General features: G+C 36.7%; 2 protein-coding genes and 1 long non-coding RNA gene across 4 annotated transcripts in view; 1 reads left to right on the top strand and 2 right to left on the bottom strand.

Moving 5' to 3' along the window:
- The window catches only part of LOC118263151 (seminal metalloprotease 1), a 30,508-nt gene extending 22,705 nt beyond the window's left edge, over positions 1 to 7,803 (bottom strand). The window contains exons 1-7 of one of the 2 annotated variants that reach the window (XM_035574963.2): positions 7,523 to 7,803; positions 7,236 to 7,274; positions 6,411 to 6,572; positions 5,609 to 5,718; positions 4,958 to 5,156; positions 4,685 to 4,821; positions 3,744 to 3,954 (exon numbers count right to left, since the gene is read on the bottom strand). In XM_035574963.2, the coding sequence (XP_035430856.2) occupies positions 3,811 to 3,954; positions 4,685 to 4,821; positions 4,958 to 5,156; positions 5,609 to 5,718; positions 6,411 to 6,572; positions 7,236 to 7,274; positions 7,523 to 7,625 (894 nt within the window). In that variant the 5' untranslated portion in view covers positions 7,626 to 7,803 and the 3' untranslated portion in view covers positions 3,744 to 3,810. Of the gene's footprint in view, positions 1 to 3,743; positions 3,955 to 4,684; positions 4,822 to 4,957; positions 5,157 to 5,608; positions 5,719 to 6,410; positions 6,573 to 7,235; positions 7,275 to 7,522 lie in introns of those variants that run through there. The other variant, XM_050697271.1, reaches the window with a different exon arrangement.
- The window catches only part of LOC126911257 (uncharacterized), a 59,701-nt gene that overhangs the window by 20,090 nt on the left and 20,389 nt on the right, over positions 1 to 19,222 (top strand). The window lies entirely within an intron of this gene.
- LOC118262634 (seminal metalloprotease 1) lies at positions 9,219 to 18,678 on the bottom strand. The gene is made up of 6 exons (XM_035574160.2): positions 18,463 to 18,678; positions 17,680 to 17,841; positions 10,788 to 10,897; positions 10,233 to 10,440; positions 9,919 to 10,055; positions 9,219 to 9,443 (listed from the first exon to the last, which is right to left on the bottom strand). Exons 1-6 carry the CDS (start codon positions 18,578 to 18,580, stop codon positions 9,303 to 9,305), a joined length of 876 nt encoding a protein of 291 aa, XP_035430053.2. The 5' UTR covers positions 18,581 to 18,678; the 3' UTR covers positions 9,219 to 9,302.

Below are 19,222 nucleotides of genomic sequence, written 5' to 3'. Positions count from 1 at the left end.
AGTGTAGTGCCCGCGACTTCTTCCGTGTAGAATAATGACTTCTAATTCTACCCGAATTTAGGCTAGATGAAATATTTTAGCCTAAGTTACTCCTAAGTACATCAGCTACCGGTCTTAAAAATCCATTTCAGAGATCAGCCGAAACAAACAAACAGGTTAACATACATTTTAAAAACCGGCCAAGTGCGAGTTAGACTCGCCCATTAAGGGTTCCGTAACAGCAAGTAGATAGCATAATATAAAAGTTATAAAATAACTTGGTTTTACATAGTGTTTGTATGAATGACAAAGTTATATTTGCGGTTTTTGAAAATGTTTTATTTCTTAAAAACTAATAATGATATCTCGTTCAAACAAATTTTCGTTGTTTGTTTCCAATTGAAATCTACAGCATATATTTTTTTCAGGTTTCTCACACTCTTATTTTAAAAGTTAGAGGGGGGAGGACACTCATTTTTCCACTTTAGAAGCGTCTAACTTTCAAACGATTGATTTTGACGATTTTGGTTTTAGGAACCTTAATGTATTTTTTAAAGACCTATCCATAGACACCCATCACAGATACGTAAGCTGAAAAAAAAATTTTTTTTAGTCAGTTTCATGTATGGAGTGCCCCCCTTTAATTCTTAAATTTATTCATTTTTATTCAAAATTCGAATAGCGGTTACCGAAATACATCATCCTATAAAGTTTCAACTATGTAGGCCCAGCAGTTTCGGAAATAAATGGCTGTGACATACGGACGAACGGACGGACAGACAGACTTGACGAATCTATAAGGGTTCCGTTTTTTGCCATTTGGCTACGGAACCCTAAAAATGTGACTTAGGTGTACAGTGCAGCAGTGCATACAGTAAAAATCGTTTATTTCAATACTACAAGCAGACACTCCAATTTTATTTATAAGTCTAGATAAGATGACTGCCTCGTTGGCCAAGTGTGACTGCCGGGCAAGGGGTCTCGGTTTCGATTACCGGGTAGGGTGAAGTATTGCCGGGCTTTTTTCGGTTTTTCGAAAATTTATCAGTAGTAGCACGGAGTCTGGAATTGTGCCTGGTGTATGGCAATAGACTCACCACCTATTACATGGGACTTTAAATATAAATTGTAAAAAATAGGCGTAGGTACATTGTACAGTGGCATCACTTGCCATAATGTGCACCTCTGCCTACCCCTTTGTACAGTAATTTGCAGCCTGACCTGAGACCCTGTTAGAGCAAATTGCTGTGCTCTAACAGGGTCATGTACCATAGTTGTAGTAGTAGTTATTTTGTTGTTTTTCATAGTGTTTGTATTAATTACAAAGTTACCTATGTTATTCGGATATATTAAGTAAACCTCAATTTTATTTTTATAGACCTTTCTATAGACTCCATACATACGAGTACAACAGACATATAAATATACATACATTACATACACATGTGTACCTATGTTAATTAAAAACCCTACTTTAAATTTGGAAAGTACATACACCCTTTTTACTGTTTTTATTATGTGTATAGTGAATAGATTTACCGTCCGTTTCGAAGTCCACATAGTCGTATATCGGCGCATCTGTAGAAATAGAAATAGCTAAGATTATACTCAGAACTACAATTCACAAAAAATCACGATTTACTCACGTAAATTAATGGAGAAATGCTCTACTAGTTTCGATTCCCAAAGGGACTCTTCGTCATGAGTAGCTTGAGTAGACGCGGCGACGTCGCGCACCCTACTGGGTCCTAATGTACGTGAGTAAACCGTATTTTTTTATAAATTTAGTATGTCTCACGATAGTTATTATAAAAATATCAGAACTAATATGGACATATCTATTCTATCTTAAAACTACTTGGTCATTGGGTACTTTATATTTACCGTCCGTTTCAAAGTCCATGTTATTGTATATCGGCGAACCTGCAGAAATTGAAGTAACTATGATTATACTCAGAACTACAAGTCTCATATGGAACTGTTGCATCTTAAAACTCCTTGGTAACTTCTTTATTCAAAGCACTCATGCACTAAACATTGTAACATTTCTCCACGCCTTATTAACGAGCGATGCCTTAACTATGGACATCAAAATCGATCACTTAATCATCATAGTCGACTCGACGGCGTAAGACTGAAGTGTAAAGCGGTACTGTTGTAGAACTCAATTAGTTTCCAATAAATAGATCAATTTTACCTCAAGATATAAATGGTTATAGTATCAATAAACTGTCATAGATAGTATTATTTATAACTCATGAGAAACCTTGAGAGAAAATATCAACTAGGTATATACAGTTTAAAGCTCCAACCGATCTCTATCTTTGTCACGCCTTTTTCCCCGAAGGGGTAGGCAGAGGTGTATATTACGGCAGGTAATGCAGCTATGGGTACAATGTACACCCACATTTCACCATTTATGTTATAAGTCCCATGTAATAAGGGGTGAGCCTATTGCCATATACCAGGCACACTTGCAGACTCCGTGCTACTACTGAGAAATTAAAAAAAAAAACGAAAAAAGCCCAGTAATACTTTGCCCGACCCGAGATCCGAACCCGAGACCTCTTGTCCGGCAGTCGCACTTGCGCCCATTCCATCAACGAGGCAGTCAACATAGGCATAACAGATCAATATAGGCAGGCCTATATTAACTTCATCAATAAATGATTGGGTACATATGCGTTATGTTTCGCCGTGTGAGAAAGGTGGAAACCCAATCTTCAAATCAACAAATGGGCGGCTAGAACTTGTGTAGCTCCTCTGGTGTCCATGACCGGCACTGATTACTTGCCATCAGATTGTTAGCCGTCCTATCCCGTAACATCAACAGCCTATACATGGCCTCTGCTGACCAAAAGCCTCTTCTCGCCTGTAGAAGGTTTGAGCATTAATTACCACGCCTGCTCAATGCAGGTTGGCGATTTCAAACTCAAAATGTTTTCTTTCACCGTGTTGTCAGTGGTGTCCAAAAATGCTTAGCTTAGCAAACTTTAATACATATCCTGTAAAAAAGACCAAGACTCGCACCTCAGTTTTTCTACCGTAAAAAGTTATAAGTATAATTATAAGTCCAGGTTACCTCACGATGTTTTCCTTCACCGTGTTACCAAACATGCTTAGAAAATACGTATCCTGTAAAAATGACCAAATCTCGCACCTCAGTTTTTCTAACGTAAAAAGTTTTGAGATCCGTGTAATACCAAGTCGGTTATTTTATTTAGTCCCTACATAAGGCACCTTCTGTTTTAAGTTATTAAGTAAATTGTTATCATAAATATAAATATTACATTTATTTTACGTTTTAAATAAAATTGGTCAACTGATGTGATCATCCAATAGACCATCGTAATTCGTAATCATGCAATAGACTAAGATACGACTAAACCATATAACATGAGAAATACTTGTGTTTTCAAAAGGCTTCTTATTTTATCCACAACGAAGTTATAGGCGGTCGAAATTGGCTTGAATGGTTTCGAGAAAAGGATGGCACGGCCGTGCCGCTTTTATTGTTCGACACTGCCGTGTCCCCAGTTAACTCGGAAAAAGTCACATTGGTACTTGCCGTAGCTAGGTTTCGAACCCGCACCCTCATGCGTGAGTAGCGTCTTAAACCTCCGTGGCACCACGAAACTGTCCTATCCTGTAATGAAACCGATAAAATGCTATGTGGATTACCAGGTAGTGTAGGAACTCCACACTGGCGCTGTCCTACATCAACAAATAGATGGATACACTTAATTATGTAATCACATGTTTTATTTCACACTTCACAACTACAACGTAACATTTTCTTATTTAGAATTTATGATTATATCTTGATTTATTTTATTTGTCAATCGACACTTCCTCGTCGTACCCAGCGAACGTATTATCCTCATCGCCAGTTCCATTATTTACACAATACATTCTGTTTACTTTCAATATGTCGCCATGAGAAAGTCCTTTCCTTTGACCAATAGTTACATTTTCCTGTAAATTACAAAAGTGTGTGCCAAATAAGTAGGAATTTATTCACTTCCCCCAGCATCGGACACAAGCATAAAAGACAATGGATAATTATGGCCTTATCGAGAGGTGCTCGATAAGAATATGATACCATCTACTATGGGTAGGTTCTTGTGCAGAATAAAACTTTGTAGTACGACCAAAGTTAAAAGTGGTTTCGGAGTTGTAGTGACTAGAATATTTCTAAGAAAGTGATCCCGGTCTGAGCAATTAGTTAATGATCGTAGCTAACATATTTATAAGATAAAAATTTGCAAAATTCATTATTACATCCCTATTACCTACTTCTACTAGTACCTACTAGGAAGGCACTTCGATAATTGCCACCCATCCAAAAACTAACTTGCATGCATAGGTTAACTCAGGAACGAGATCCTCAGCTATCCTTTATGATTGCACAATTAGAACGTTTAAACAATCAGAAGGGAAAAGGTAGCTACCTATCTATCTGGATATAGGTAGTAGATATATATTATGTAGTTTTTACCTTTAGTGGGATAATGGTTTTGTTGCCATTAGTAGTAAATGCTTAATATGCTTTAAATAATTAGTTTTACCTTTTTGTTTTAGTTTTTGGTTTTTTGAAGTCGACTTTTTAAACGCAGTTTTTTATCCATATTAAATAAAGTTTGTACAATCAAAAGGGAAAAGGTGGCTATCTATCTAGACATAGGTATATTATGTAGTTTTTTACCTTTAGTGGGATAATAGTGTTGTTGCCATTAGCAGTGAATGCTGATTCCCAGTAGTGCAATACACTGTTGTAATCATACGGTACTCCAAAATTAGTCAAAGTTTTATTGCTGTATTTTATGAAATTCTTTTTGTATTCTGTAAATATATTCAAATTACATATGAAAAAAATCTTGTTTCTAATTTAACTGATAGTTATTAAGCAATTAAAACTTGTGCTCTTTGCTACAATACCTATAACGGTTACCACACTCTCACGGCTCACCATACTCACCAGGTATTATATTGTCCCATTGAACAGCGATATAATCGTCTCTATCATAAGTACTCTGCATGTGACGGAATCCAAGCGTATGCAGCATTTCGTGTATGAGGCTACCGTGTCTGAAGCAACTGTCGTTTAGTAAAATTGTTTGAGCCTCTTTTTCACCTGCTACATATCCCACCGCTGAAGAACATATTTTATCTCCACCCTAGAAACAAGTTTAAGGCTCCATCCACACTAAGCGAAACTGCGGCGGTTTTCACCGTCCGCGTCATAGACCTCCCTCTTACACATCTCTTGGATTTTTTTTTAAACAATAAGCTACATTTATAGTCAAATTTATCGAAATGACAAAAGCAATATTTTAGGAAACAGTGAGTAAAGTTCCCTAGGAAAAGGAAGATCCTCTGACCAGGCGAGGTGATCGTGTCTGGCGGGCTTTCTACCCAACTGTTTATCGTTGGGATTTTCTATCCATGTTTATTTGCATGTAAACTTAATTTTTTTAACGTTGACCCGCAATAGGATTTCCTCATGTGTCGTGGGTGCGTTTACAAATATACAAGTTCACATACACATGACACCCAGAACCGAAAGAACAATTTTATGTGGATCACGCAAAGAGTTCCTCCAACACCAATTATTAAGAAAAATATTTACTTTTATAATGACTGCGTGTTCGTCGTCTGTTTCTCTGGGTCGGAATATAATACACGAATGATTCGCTATGTCCGCCATAGCGGCTTTAATTTTAGACAGTTGTTCTTCATCTGTGGCAGAGAAATCGAGTATTAAAAAAAAGGATTATTTTGTAAGAAAATTAAAATCGGTAGAATCAAAACGATAACAATATACAATAACATTAGTTATTTTAGGTACACTATAATAATTAATTATGAACAACAAGTTAAGGTAATGAATTGGGTTTGTCCTCACTAAAATTGCCATGAGAGGTCAAGGCAAAAATCAGAACATCAATTAGAAGAATGTTTTTATACCTTTGTAAGTTGTAACGTACATTTTCTGTAATTAGAATCCACGACAGTGGCAAGAAAGCACACGGCCCACCTGATGGTAAGTGGTTATGAACGCTTGCAACACTTGGAGCATTACATGCGCTTTGCCTTAAGCATACTATTTACTCCCTTCTTTAAGTACCCCATATTGTAGCCCGCTGGGAAAATCTCAGGGAGCTTTTCCACAATCAGAAGTTCATTTCACAATTAATTAAGTACTTATTTAACGTGATCAATTTCAAGTGCATAGGTAGAAGTAAAATTGCAACGCTAACCAGTTAAGAAGAAATAGTGAATAAAGAAGTTATTAGCTACTCAGTTGCTGGCTTAGAGAAATCTGGTGCAATAACCAACTAGCCAGGTTAGATGGTGGTCAAACCCTATCCTATAAAATAGAAAACTAGATATAATACATACATACAGGATGTTAGGTACACGTTACATACCAAAGTCTTCCTCATTGATGTGGTACACGACGGTATGGTTTGGCCAGCGTCGATTTTCATCGATTAAACCATTGCGAGCGAAACTGCCATCTATTGCTTGTGGTTGCGAGTTCGGCATGGCCGTGTCACCGTCGAAATAGTCTCCATATTCACCTGCAGTATCTACATAAGAAATTGAATAGTGGCAACTGATATTCAGCATCTATATATTATACAAGCTCACATACTGCACAGCCCGCGACTTTATCCGCCTAGAATAATGACTTCCAACCGAATTTAGGCTAGAAAAATAAAATATTTTTTATGAAATAAAAATTGCCTAAGTTACTCCTTAGTGCATCAGCTACCGGTCAATAAAATTCCCGTCAAATTCGGTCCATCCATTTCAGAGATAAGCCGGAACAAACAGACAGACTTGGGTGTATGTATTGCATGTATATATTCATATGCATACTAAGTAAAAAGCGTTTATATCAATACTACAAACAGGCACTCCAATTTTATTTATTAGTCTAGATAAGTAGGTAACTAGGCAATACGTAAGCCAAATTACTGTGCTCTAACAGAACCATGTACCATAGTTGTAGTAGTAATTTTATAGTGTTTTAATGAATTACAAAGTTACCTATGTTATTCGGTTATATTAAGTAAAAATCAATGTAATTTTTAAAACATTTCTATAGACTCCATACAGACGAATACTACAGACATATAAATATACATACATGATATACATATGTATAGGTACTACACCCTACTTTAAAATATGGAAAGTACATACACCCTTTTTACTGTTTTTATTACGTGTATAGTGAATAGATTTACCGTCCGTTTCGAAGTCCACATAGTCGTATATCGGTGCATCTGTAGAAATAGAAATAACTAAAATTATAGTCAAATTAAAGTTAACTTAAAATCACGGTTTAATCACGTAAACTAATAGAGAAAAGCTTACTAGTTTCGAGTCATAGAGAGACTCTTCATCATGAGCAGCGTGCACTAACGCGGTGACGTTGCGAACGTAAACCGTGATTTAGTATGTCTCACGATAGTTATTATAAAAATATCAGAACTACAAGGCTCATAATGGTCATTAAGTACTTTATATTTACCGTCCGTTTCAAAGTCCACGTTGTCGTATATCGGTGAACCTGCAGAAATTGAAGTAACTATGATTATACTCAGAACTACAAGTCTCACATGGAACTGTTGCATCTTAAAACTCCTTGGTAACTTCCTTATTCAAAGCACTCATGCACTAAACATTGTAACATTTCTCCACGCCTTATTAACGAGCGATGCCTTAACTATGGACATCAAAATCGATCACTTAAAATCATCATAGTCGACTCGACGGCGTAAGACTGAAGTGAAAGAAGGTACTGTTACAGAACTCAATTACTTTCTATTAAATAGAGCAACTCTTTAACTCAAGATATAAATGGTTATAGTATCAATAAACTGTCATGGATAGTATTATTTACAACTTATGAGAACCCTTGAGAGAAAATATCAACTAAGTACATACAGTTTAACGCTCCAACCGATCTCCATCTCGTAAACATCCATCACAGTACACATTTAGTACAAACAACAAATGTGACTTCACAGTTACACTTTTTTTAATATGGTATAAGCAAATATCGCCGCCACCGACGAACACCCGAAACACCAGAGGCGTTACAAGTGCGTTGTCAGCCTTTTGGGGCTTAAGACTTTAATGGTTGTTGGGGAACCGGGGATTGGGAAAATTGGGGAGGGTTTGGTAATTGGGCCTCCGGTAACCTCACTCACACAACGAAACACAACGCTAGCGTTGTTTCACGTCGGTTTTCTGTGAGGTTGTGGGTATCGCTGCGGTCGGGCCGGCCAATTCATGCCAAAACATGCTTTGCTCTCCCACACTTAAAACTTGTTGATGTACCGTTTGCCAGACATAAAGATAGCAAATCCCTCTTTTGTACAGCAAACCCATAGCTCATCAGAAAATATTTTTATTAGTTGATACAGATTATATAATTGTAATAAAACGACGTTATTATCAATTCTTACAAACCGTTCTGCAATCTTCAATGCCACGTTTGTTAGACACAGTTTTAGTCTTGATCATTAAGATGAGTCACGGTAGTGATTTGATAGTTATTTGTTAGCAGTACTTGTTACGAACGAATTACAAGGATAAGATAATACGAAGTTTTACATTTTGTAATTTGTAATCATTATGTATAGTTATTCCAAAAAATACAAACCTTTCCAAAAATTTTACAGGTTTTGAAAATTAGCATATCGGTGTTGCCTGATAAATAAGTAGTCACTTTATAGAGAACATTAATAATATTAAAAAAATTGTTTAAAACCAGTCGTAATAATAGTCCAGTCAGTTTAGCCAATACTTTAGCGAGATGCAGCAAATAATGTATGCCTACCTAGTACATCGGGTGTAGTGTCTGAAATCCGAAGTTACTGTATAGGGGCTCAGTAGGAGTGATGCCGAGCCAGAGCTGCAGCCTGCCTAACGGGTTACCAGGGCTCCGGCTCGAAAAGCAAGAATAGGAATGTGGAGGTTTTTAATCAGCAAGAATCTGACACTCGCTCTCGCCTCACCCAAGGCAGGGGAAGTAATTGAGTGATTCTCCCCCTTATAAAAAACACTGCATAGCAACTTTTACAAACTTAACGAATTGATTTGGTGAACCAATAGACATTCTATAAAATACTTGGTGTGTAGTGTAAGTGAGTGACTTTTATAGGGACATGTATAAGTCCTTCCTAGTAAGTCCAAGTAGGTCCATAAACAAAATTCAATAGTTATATTTATGTAATCACACATTTTATTTCACACTTAACATTTAAGATCTTGTTTGGGTTTTAGTACAACTATTAATTTATTTGTCAATCACATGTAAACGCTATCTCGTCGATATCCTCAATCAACATAACTTCCTCTTCATCGTTTTCTTCACAATACATTTTGTTTAGTTTCAGTATGTCGCTTTCTGATAGTCCCATTCTTTGACCAAGAGTCACATTTGCCTGTAAATTACAAAGATATATAGTTAATACATAATTTTATTATCTATTTTACTCCCTCACCCCTTTTCCAATCTTCGCAATCCCCGATTCCCCAACCACCCTTAAATTCCTAGCCTCACAAGGTCGGCAACGCCCTTATATGTCTGTCTGTTTCGGGTGTCCATGGGCGGTAGCGATTGCTTACCATCAGGTGATCTGTCAGCTCGTTTACCGGCTTATACGATAAAGAAAAAAACAAAGGTAACTACTTACAACCTGGACAGAAACGAAAACTTTGTGCATTTAATGTAGGTAAGTAAAACCCGGAACTTATATTCAGGCGTAACGAAAATAACAAAAGTATTCCTATTGAGGAAATTAATTACGTGACAACAATAATAGACATGACAATGATGTCTACAGATGTAGTGTATAACAGTTTTCCATATTACCTAAATAGAGTTTTATCGACACGAAAAGAGGAAGGCAGTCTTACCTTTAGTGGGACAATGGTGTTGTTGCCATTTGCAGAGAATGCTTTCTCCGTGTAGTGCATTACGCTATCATAATCGTACGGTACTCCAAAGTCAGTCACAGTGTCATTGCTGTATTTTGCGAAATTGTGTTCGTGACCTGTAAGCATAATAAATTAAAATTACAACATTTACTCTAATTGTACGGTTTATTGAATAAAACAGGTACCTAAATACCTAATTTTTTACATCAAAAAAAGTTTGAATGACTGGCAGATAGCAATGAAGAATAATGAAACTTGTATTTTTTGCTATAATTTCAGTCAAAACAACTCACCAGGTTTTATATTTTCCCAGAGAATAGTGACGAAATCGTCTCTATCGTAAGTACTCTGCATGTGGTAGAACCCAATAGTATGCAGCATCTCGTGTATCACAGTGCCGTGTTTGAAGCAACCCTTGGCTAGGTTCAGTACTTGACGTGTTTCGCCTTCGTCGTTTGGTGTGCTAAGTCCCACGTTTGAGAAACATCCACCTTCTGTACCCTAAAATGAGTAAAAGGAGGCGAGTTTAGTTCAGACTCGTAAACATTTGCCTGTTACTTATCTTCACGGATTGATTTTCATTTCACACCAGACTTAGGTAGTCGTCTAATTATACATAAATGAAGTATATAATTACTGAAAAACTTAACTTGACGTTCATTCTATAGATAGCTACCTAGATTTTGATAAGGTATTGTGTACACTGTGTACAGCACATAGCCACCGCGATATCGAAACTGTGTACAGCCATATCGAAACCAGATAATTATTTATCACAATAATTATTTTACACAATAAAATTAGTATTATTGAGTAGAGTAGCAGCCTATATAAAGAAAAATCTTTACTTGTATAATGACTGCATGTTCGTCGTCCTTTGCTCTGGATCGGAATGAGATACACGAATGATTCGCTATGTCCGCTAAAGCATCCTCGATTTTTTGCACTTGTTCTTCATCTGTGGCAGAGAATAATTAAATTACCTATACTTAAGTGTCACAAAATTAAAAAATGGTCCCACCTTTTATCCCCGGAGGGGAGGTGCACATTACGGCATGTACACCCACTTTTCACCATTTTGTGCTATAAGTCCCAGGATGAGCCTATTGCCATATACTGGACACAATTGCAGACTCCGTGCTACTACTACTGAGAAATTTTCGAAAAACCGAAAAAGGCCCAGTGGTACTTTGCCTGATCCGGGAATCGAACCCGATACCTTTTGTCCGGCAGTCGCACTTGTGACCACTCGACCAACGAGGCAGTAAATTAAAAAATGTAAGTAAATAATACTTAATTAACATACTGTTATTGTTTACCCAATTATAAGTAGACCCCAAGGCAAGTGAAATCTTACAGTTTGAACTCTGAACCATCGCGTCATTATGCGCAAAAAGTTATGTTGAAACTACTAAATGGGTGCCTGAGTAAATACTCGTTCTTACTACAATTGCCCTGAACTTGCCCCTAAGAATTCGTGCTGAGTTCAGTTCAAGGCCCAAGCAGTTGCGATAAAATAATAGACAGGTTGGAGTTTTTTATAACAATTTGCAATTCGAACGAATTTTGAGGGATAGTAGTGAGACATGTAGTACTAATATGTATTTACATGTATACATATATTATAAATACATAAGTAAAAAAGTAATTAGGGATGTTACTCTGTTGGTAGTACCATATGAATTCTAGATACAAGGAATACTGAACAAAACATTATTTGATTAGGTAAGTTTTATTGTAGGTAAGGTTAGAATTTATACCATTTAATAAAACAGTATCGAGTAAACACGTGACCTATTCCTGGCGCCATTTGAGAGGAATTGGAGGCGTATATCGTGGTTTTGATTCAGTTTATCCACAGAGTACATTTGTATAGAGGAGAAGTTTATCTCCGGATAAAACCCAAATAAGAGCTCTGCTGCCAACAGAGCAGTTGGTTCATTCAGTACAGTCTTGGACTATATATTGCAGGTGTTGAATTGCTGACGCGATACCTTAAGCTATAGCTATTGTTAAGGCCACAGTGTATGGCCTAAACAATCAGGTGGATGTAGTGCCACTATACGAACGTAGGACGAAGGTTCTGTTTGTCTATTAATCAATTAATATTGCACAATTTGTGTACTGTTGCATTTAATTTATCTTGTGAGATGAGTGTGTATAAGTTTTGAAGTGCGTTGCCACTATTAAAGGTCATTGGGCGGAATCCGACCCGGTCGCGGACACGAATGAAAATGATATCAAATGAAAGAGTATAAATGTACTTAACATTAGGTATAGTTATTTTTTTTAAATCCATGGGGAAAAAAGTTAGAGCCAAAAAAAGACGAAATTAAGTCGCAACCTTGACATAATTCCCAAATCGCTTAATAGAGCTGAAAATTGGCATAGATGTTAAATACTTGATTATAAACAAAATGTCAAAAATCCCCATCGATTTGACTTTTACTAAAAGAAATATTCAAGGTCAAAAGGTCAAAGTTACGGTTTTTTCAATTTTTCTCGAAAACGGTAAGTTTTATCGTACAAAGATGTTCAACAGAGTGGTAGATCATACAATTTTCTACAAAAATAGTTCATCTCTTTTACTTTTACGACTTTCCATTCGTGAGATATCGCGGTTTTAATTAAATAAATCACATTTTAAATAATACTCGCGCGGTTTTACCTTCTGCTCGGCTCCTATTAATTGTACGTAGCATTATGTTTTATAGGATAAGCATAAGTCGATAAATAAAGTAATTGATAAAAAAATGTCGATTCGGACTACTAGTTCTGGAAATTAGCGTGTTCTAACAAATTCTTCAGCTTAACGTATTTGTACTACTTCTGCGCAGTTTCCATCAATGCTCGCCTACTATTAAGCGTAACGTAATGTTTCATAAATTATAATCTTCCTCAATAAATGGACTATCAAACACAAAAGGAGTAATTCGATTTGCTCGTGTAGTTTTGGAGATTTGTGCGTTCAAAGAAACAAACTCTTTAGCTTATACCTTAGCTTAATAAGTATTCCGGCGCTGTTTCAATTGCTCTGCTCAGTTCTTATAGACCATTATTATATTGTGTTGGCTATAAAACATCACGCTATGATAACTAGGAGCCGAGCAGCGGGTAAATTCGCGCGGGAGTGGTAATGATATTTAAGACTAAAGAGTTAATTATTATGTTATCGGCTTACTCACGTAATTGTTTGACGAGGAACTCTACTAGTTTCAAGCCATGCTGGAGGCTCATATTCATGAGCAGCATTCCTCGATACACGACGCGGTGATTGTCGCGCTGCTACTGATAGCGCTGTATGTACTGTAGCGCTGCTTGAAACTAGTCGAGTTCCTCGTCAAACAATTAACGTGAGTAAGCCGATAACATAATAATTAATTTAGTATGTCTCACGAAAGTTACAAAAATAATAAAGAGTTAGTTTGAATCTCCTAACGCGCTAATCTCCAGACAACTACTACTGCAAATTGATTTTTTATTTTTTAGATAGATCACTTATCGAGGAAGGTTTTTAGGCTATAAAATGTTACGCGACGATCAACAGTGGCCGAGCAGCGGATGAAACCGCGCGGGAGTATCACTATTATTGTAAGCTGAATAGTTTGTTTGAACGCACTAATCTCTAGAACTACTCCGTTCGTATCAAATTATTATTTTTGTGTTGAATTGTCTATTTATCGAGAAAGGCTATACGCAATAAAACATCTCGCTACAGTCAATATGAGTCGAGTAGCAGCTGAAACTGTGCGGGATTAGTACTAATATTTAAAGTTGAAGAGTTTGTTTGAACACGCTAATCTCAAGAACTTTTGACCTGAATCGAATTATTATTTTTGTGTTAAATAGTTTATTATTGACTATAATCAATAGGAGCCGCGCAGCAGGTAAAATCGTGCAGGAGTAGCGAGTATTGTAGTAAACTGTGATTTATATGATTAAAACCGTGATATCTCACGAATGAAAAGTCGTAAAAGTAAAAGTGATGAACCATTTTTGTAGAAAATTGTACGATCTACAACTCCGTCGAACATATTTGTACGATAAAACTTACCGTTTTCGAGAAAAATAGAAAAAACATAATTTTGACCTTTTGACCTTGAATATTTTTTTTACCTAAAGTGTGATAGATGGGGATTTTTGACATTTTGTTTATAATGATGTACTTAACGTCTATGCCAATTTTCAGCTCTATGTGAATTATGTTAAGGATATTGATCACGCCGAATAAATAATTATGTAAAAGTTTATTTTTCTCCACTCTCCCACATCCCACAAGAAAGCGACCCTTACCATGATAAACTAGACCCATTTTATTAATATATCCTGATAATTTCATTTCTGTCCGCCGTGGGTTTTTTTCCCATACAATTTGCCCATTGACCTTTGTTATTTTAATATTATTTTTAAATAAACCATCCCAGTTAACTAAGTATTAATCTTTGATGTACATGATTAAATCTTGTGTAAAGTGCATTTAAAAGTGACTGTGACATCTGAGTTTGTTTCGGTGTTTCTTTTCAGCGTAGTCCGTGGGAAATACCGGTTCATCCAGCTAAGTTAAAGTAAAAGTGCAATGTATAGTCAGCAGACAACAATGCAGTAACATTGCAACAACGCATACAGCTTGACATTTATTAAAGATAGCTTTTGCCCGCGACTTCGTTCGCGTGGAATAGTGACTTCCGGCAAATTTTTGGTTTTAACCACATAGATCCCGATCTCGCGGGATCTCTTCAAAAATGAGATGTGGAAGATATTCCAGGGAACTCTTCAAAAATCAACATAATGAGCTCTGCGTTTGAATTTAATAGATGTATACTCACTTAGGGCATTGAAAAAATAGTTTAAAAACGGACTTAAACTAACTTAAAACTAAAGAAAGCTACGAATTACGAATTTATAACAATTAAAAAAGAAACTATATTACAACCTATCCTCTATGCTATAATAACCAAGCTTAAACTAAATAATTTAAAAGAAACGACTTAAATCTAATCTAATTAATTTATAAATTAGACTTACAATTTTATTAAAAAAACTAACTACAGTAACTACTTTAGGGAACAGAGAGTAAAGTTCCCTAAGAAAAGGCGGATCCTCCGACCAGGCGAGGTGATCATGCCTGGCGGGCTTTCTGCCCAACTGTTGTTCGTTGGGATTTTCTATCCGTGTTATTTCGCATGTAAACTTCATATGTGCGATGCAGGATATTTGTGACGTCATCCATGGATTTGCTCGTCGATAGTCTATGTGCGACTTCTATCATCTGTCAACTGTCACTTGTCAGTGTCGCCACATCACTCCCCCCCAAGACCGGAGGTCGATCCTGTTGAGACGGCTGTCGATGCTTGAGATGAGCGGTGCCAGAGCCAGTGTAGAATGTCCCTAGTTCCAGTGAGTCGGAACTGTGCCGCTGAATGCCCAGTGAGTCGGGTGAGCGGTGCAGGGTGATACTCCAGTGAGTCGGAGTAGTGAAGCTCGCAGTGTCCCACGGTGAGTCGGGGAATTGATGCTGCGAGGGTAGGTGCGTAATGGCTGGCGTCTGCGTTGACGGGAGGTAGACGTCCTCAGACCGTGTGCAGAGTGCTGTGCCTAGACGCTGATGAGGCCGTAGGGAAGAACCAGGCTGCATATCTTCGATGTAGCGTATGGTGGTCCCTGATGGGGCCGAGGATGCTGGTTGGCTGCGACTTGATTACCGCTCAGCAGAGAACTGATGGGTGAGGGAGATGGCAATGAGGATGACGGTTTTGATTTGCTCCGTGAAGTAAAGGTTGCTTCCAATCACGTCGGGGTCACCACAGGCGAGGTGATCATGCCTGGCGGGCTTTCTGCCCAACTGTTGTTCGTTGGGATTTTCTATCCGTGTTATTTCGCATGTAAACTTCATATGTGCGATGCAGGATATTTGTGACGTCATCCATTGATTTGCTCGTCGATAGTCTATGTGCGACTTCTATCATCTGTCAACTGTCACTTGTCAGTGTCGCCACACTACTAATAATCGATATCAAACTAAACCTACGTTAAATAGTTTAACCAAAAAACCAGGAAAACCCAACAAATAAACTTATTAATTGACAAATACAACGAAACCAATTTAGAATATACGAAACAGCAGGACCACTACAGACAAATAATCATACGACTGATAATACACTTTTTCTACGATAGTACCGAAGCGCTCGGCCGATACCCAACCAAATGAATGTAACGAAACCATAGCGCGATCTATTTCGATCCCAACGCCATCTATCGAGGATAAAGACAACTTGGATTATTTATTTATACTCCGTTCGGGCATTTTCTTTGTACTAAAAGTTTAATTATATTGATATTATTTTTTTCATACCTTTTTACTATTTAATTACTTTTTTTCGATGAATTAAAACAATAACATGAACCGAAGTCGTGTAACGATCGACATAGAATTATCTATACTCCGTTAGAGCGTTTTCTTTGTACTAAATGTTTTATTATATTGATATTATTTTTTTCATACCTTTTTACTATTTATTTACTTTTTTTCGATAAATTAAAACAATAACATGAACCGAAGTCGTGTAACGATCGACATAGAATTATTTATAAATAATTTATTTCTTATTTTTATTTTTTGATTTTTGAAATAAAAATATATCTATGTCCTTTCTAAGGTTCTAAACTATATCTGTACCAAATTTCAACCAAATCCGTCAAATAGTTGCGGAGATTAATGGTATAAGCATAGAATGTTCGACGTGATTCTTTAATTTGACATAACTTTTTTATTTATGAACCGATTGACATGAAACAAACACTAAATGTAAATTTAAGCATCCCACAATATATTCGTGAAAACCGCATCCAACTCGGATCAGCCGTTTCTGAGATTAGCGCGCACAGACGAACAGACAAACAGACAAACAGACAAAAAAAAAGTTAATTACATTTTTGGGTTCGACATCGACATAAGAATAACCCCTGCTATTTTTTTAATTTTTATTTTCAATGTACAGACAGCACTTTTCTACGATTTTATTATATGTATAGAAATAGAGACTACGTACGACACACTTGTATGTATTCATGTGTTCTACCCGTTAAGGATTTATGCTTCTATAATTATTTAGTACATACTAACTGCCGCACTCGGAGACATTAAATGATTACTTAAACTATTCCTTAGTAATGATGTTGTTTCGAAAACAATAGCTAAGGATTGGGTTAACGCGTTCACTGCCCAGCGGATTTCCAGTGTCCAAGTTCCGAGAGTGCCCATGACGAGTTATTGCGTTCAATGTTTACCCTTCTCGTACGCCCGTGATTCACATGCGCTTTCGGTCGACTCTCGCCGGGTGCCCCATGACGCGTCTGTGCGTCCGTTCGACTCTCGGCAGGTGCCCACGACGCGTCTGTGCGTTTATTATATAGGTACTTTTAACCATTAAATAACTCTGAGTACGACAGTTGCTCTTAATTTTGATTTAGTTAAATATACGAAACAGTATAAAGGCCTCTTTACTCTTCTTAGGCATTTATTGATGTATGTGTACCTATATAGTAATCGTTTTTATAAGCGGGTACGGTTAACCTATGTATCTACTACGTGATCAGTGTCATTGCAGCGTTAACCACTTAACATTCGCGTCAGAAGTTGTGAGTAACGGAGTTGTTACCTACTGTGTTACTGTCATAGTGATATTTTGAGGAATTACTAAACTAGGTAGGTTACAGGAAAAATTATACAGTACAAACCAAAATCGTCTTCGTTGATGTGATACACGACGGTGCGGTTCGGCCAGCGTTTAGCTACATTCCGTAGACCATTGCGACTGTTACCATCTGCTGCTTGCAATATGGCTTCTCGTTGGGACTTCGACAGCAACATGTCACCCTCGAAATAATCTCCATATTCACCTAAAGTTGTAAAAGTACATACCATTTATTATTTTAGGTAATTCTTTCCTTATAGGTGAAATGCGTTAAATTTGTTATGCATATTTTGATCTAGGTCTAAGTATTCAGATTTAATTACTTATGTATTTAGTATTATTGGATTTAAAAATACAGGGGTAGGCACCTATGTATTATTTTTCAATATTTAACGTTATGGCTTCGACTTTTGAAAACTACAATTTTTTATGTAGTTAAGTACAAAGTTTAATCCTATAATAGGCAAATATTAAATATACAACGTAAGAGAAAATTTTAATACCTATTAAGTAGATTAAAGTTTTTACTGGGCTTGTTATCAACGGTTTAATAAATGTGTCTAATGATGCGTGACTCTTTAAATTGACGCAAGTACCTAAGCGAAACAGATTAATATGGGTGCAATTTCTGCTTGACAGGAAAAGGGAGAGACACCGGCACTTAGGTATACTTCCACACAAGGAATTAATTATTTTTCCACACAAAAAAATACAAGGTATGTATAGACTTGATTGACTTGATGTAGCTTGACGGTTGCTTTTCTTTAGTGAAATAGTTAAATATTTATGCAATTATGTGCCTAATTATTACATATTTTATATTTACCCTCGTTTTCGACGTCCACATTTTCGGATATCGGTGCAGTTGTGGCAATAGCTATAATTATACTTAATACTAAAACAATCGTATGAAACTGTTCCATTTTAAAATTACTCGGTAACATTTCGACTGCCTACGTATATGAAGCACTCACGAACTGAACATCGGAACATTTCTCCTCGCCTTTTTAAATGAGTGGTGCTCCTACTTGTACCTTAACAACGGGACATCACAATCGATCACCTAATTAGATAGTCAGGGTTATCTTTTAACTCGTTTACTTACGAAATAGAGTGGTTTTTATTTCGCCACTCATGTTATCTTTGAAGAACCCTGGCGCGCTCTCATCAGGACATGCATTTCATTGATTACCTACATAGGTACCCACTTAAAAGGTGATAAATAAAAATAAAATGTGTAGATCTGAACTTTAGGGAGTGGAGCAGTAAGAAAGAATTTCCCTAAATTTCCACGTGAGCTATAAAACTGAGAATCATATTTTTGCATTGAAATTAGGTACCTAATACGTTGCCAAAATAAACGTAGGTAGTCGATGCTTAGGCAGTCTTATATGTACTTTTGTTTGAAACTTTACCGATCTGCTGAAAACAGCACAAGCATGCTGTACGTATCTCTCTAAAAATATTTTTATCGACACTCCATGTAAATGAGGACGTCATTATTGTGTTACCCAGATGGTGCTAAAGTAGCATGGAGTACTGTATCCTTAAGACAGTATTTTTTTGGCAGAACACTGATCGGACAA

The sequence above is a fragment of the Spodoptera frugiperda genome, chromosome 12 (genome assembly GCF_023101765.2).
Source record: "Spodoptera frugiperda isolate SF20-4 chromosome 12, AGI-APGP_CSIRO_Sfru_2.0, whole genome shotgun sequence".
NCBI classification, from domain to species: Eukaryota; Metazoa; Arthropoda; class Insecta; order Lepidoptera; family Noctuidae; genus Spodoptera; species Spodoptera frugiperda.
This window is presented reverse-complemented; position numbering and strand designations above follow the sequence as displayed.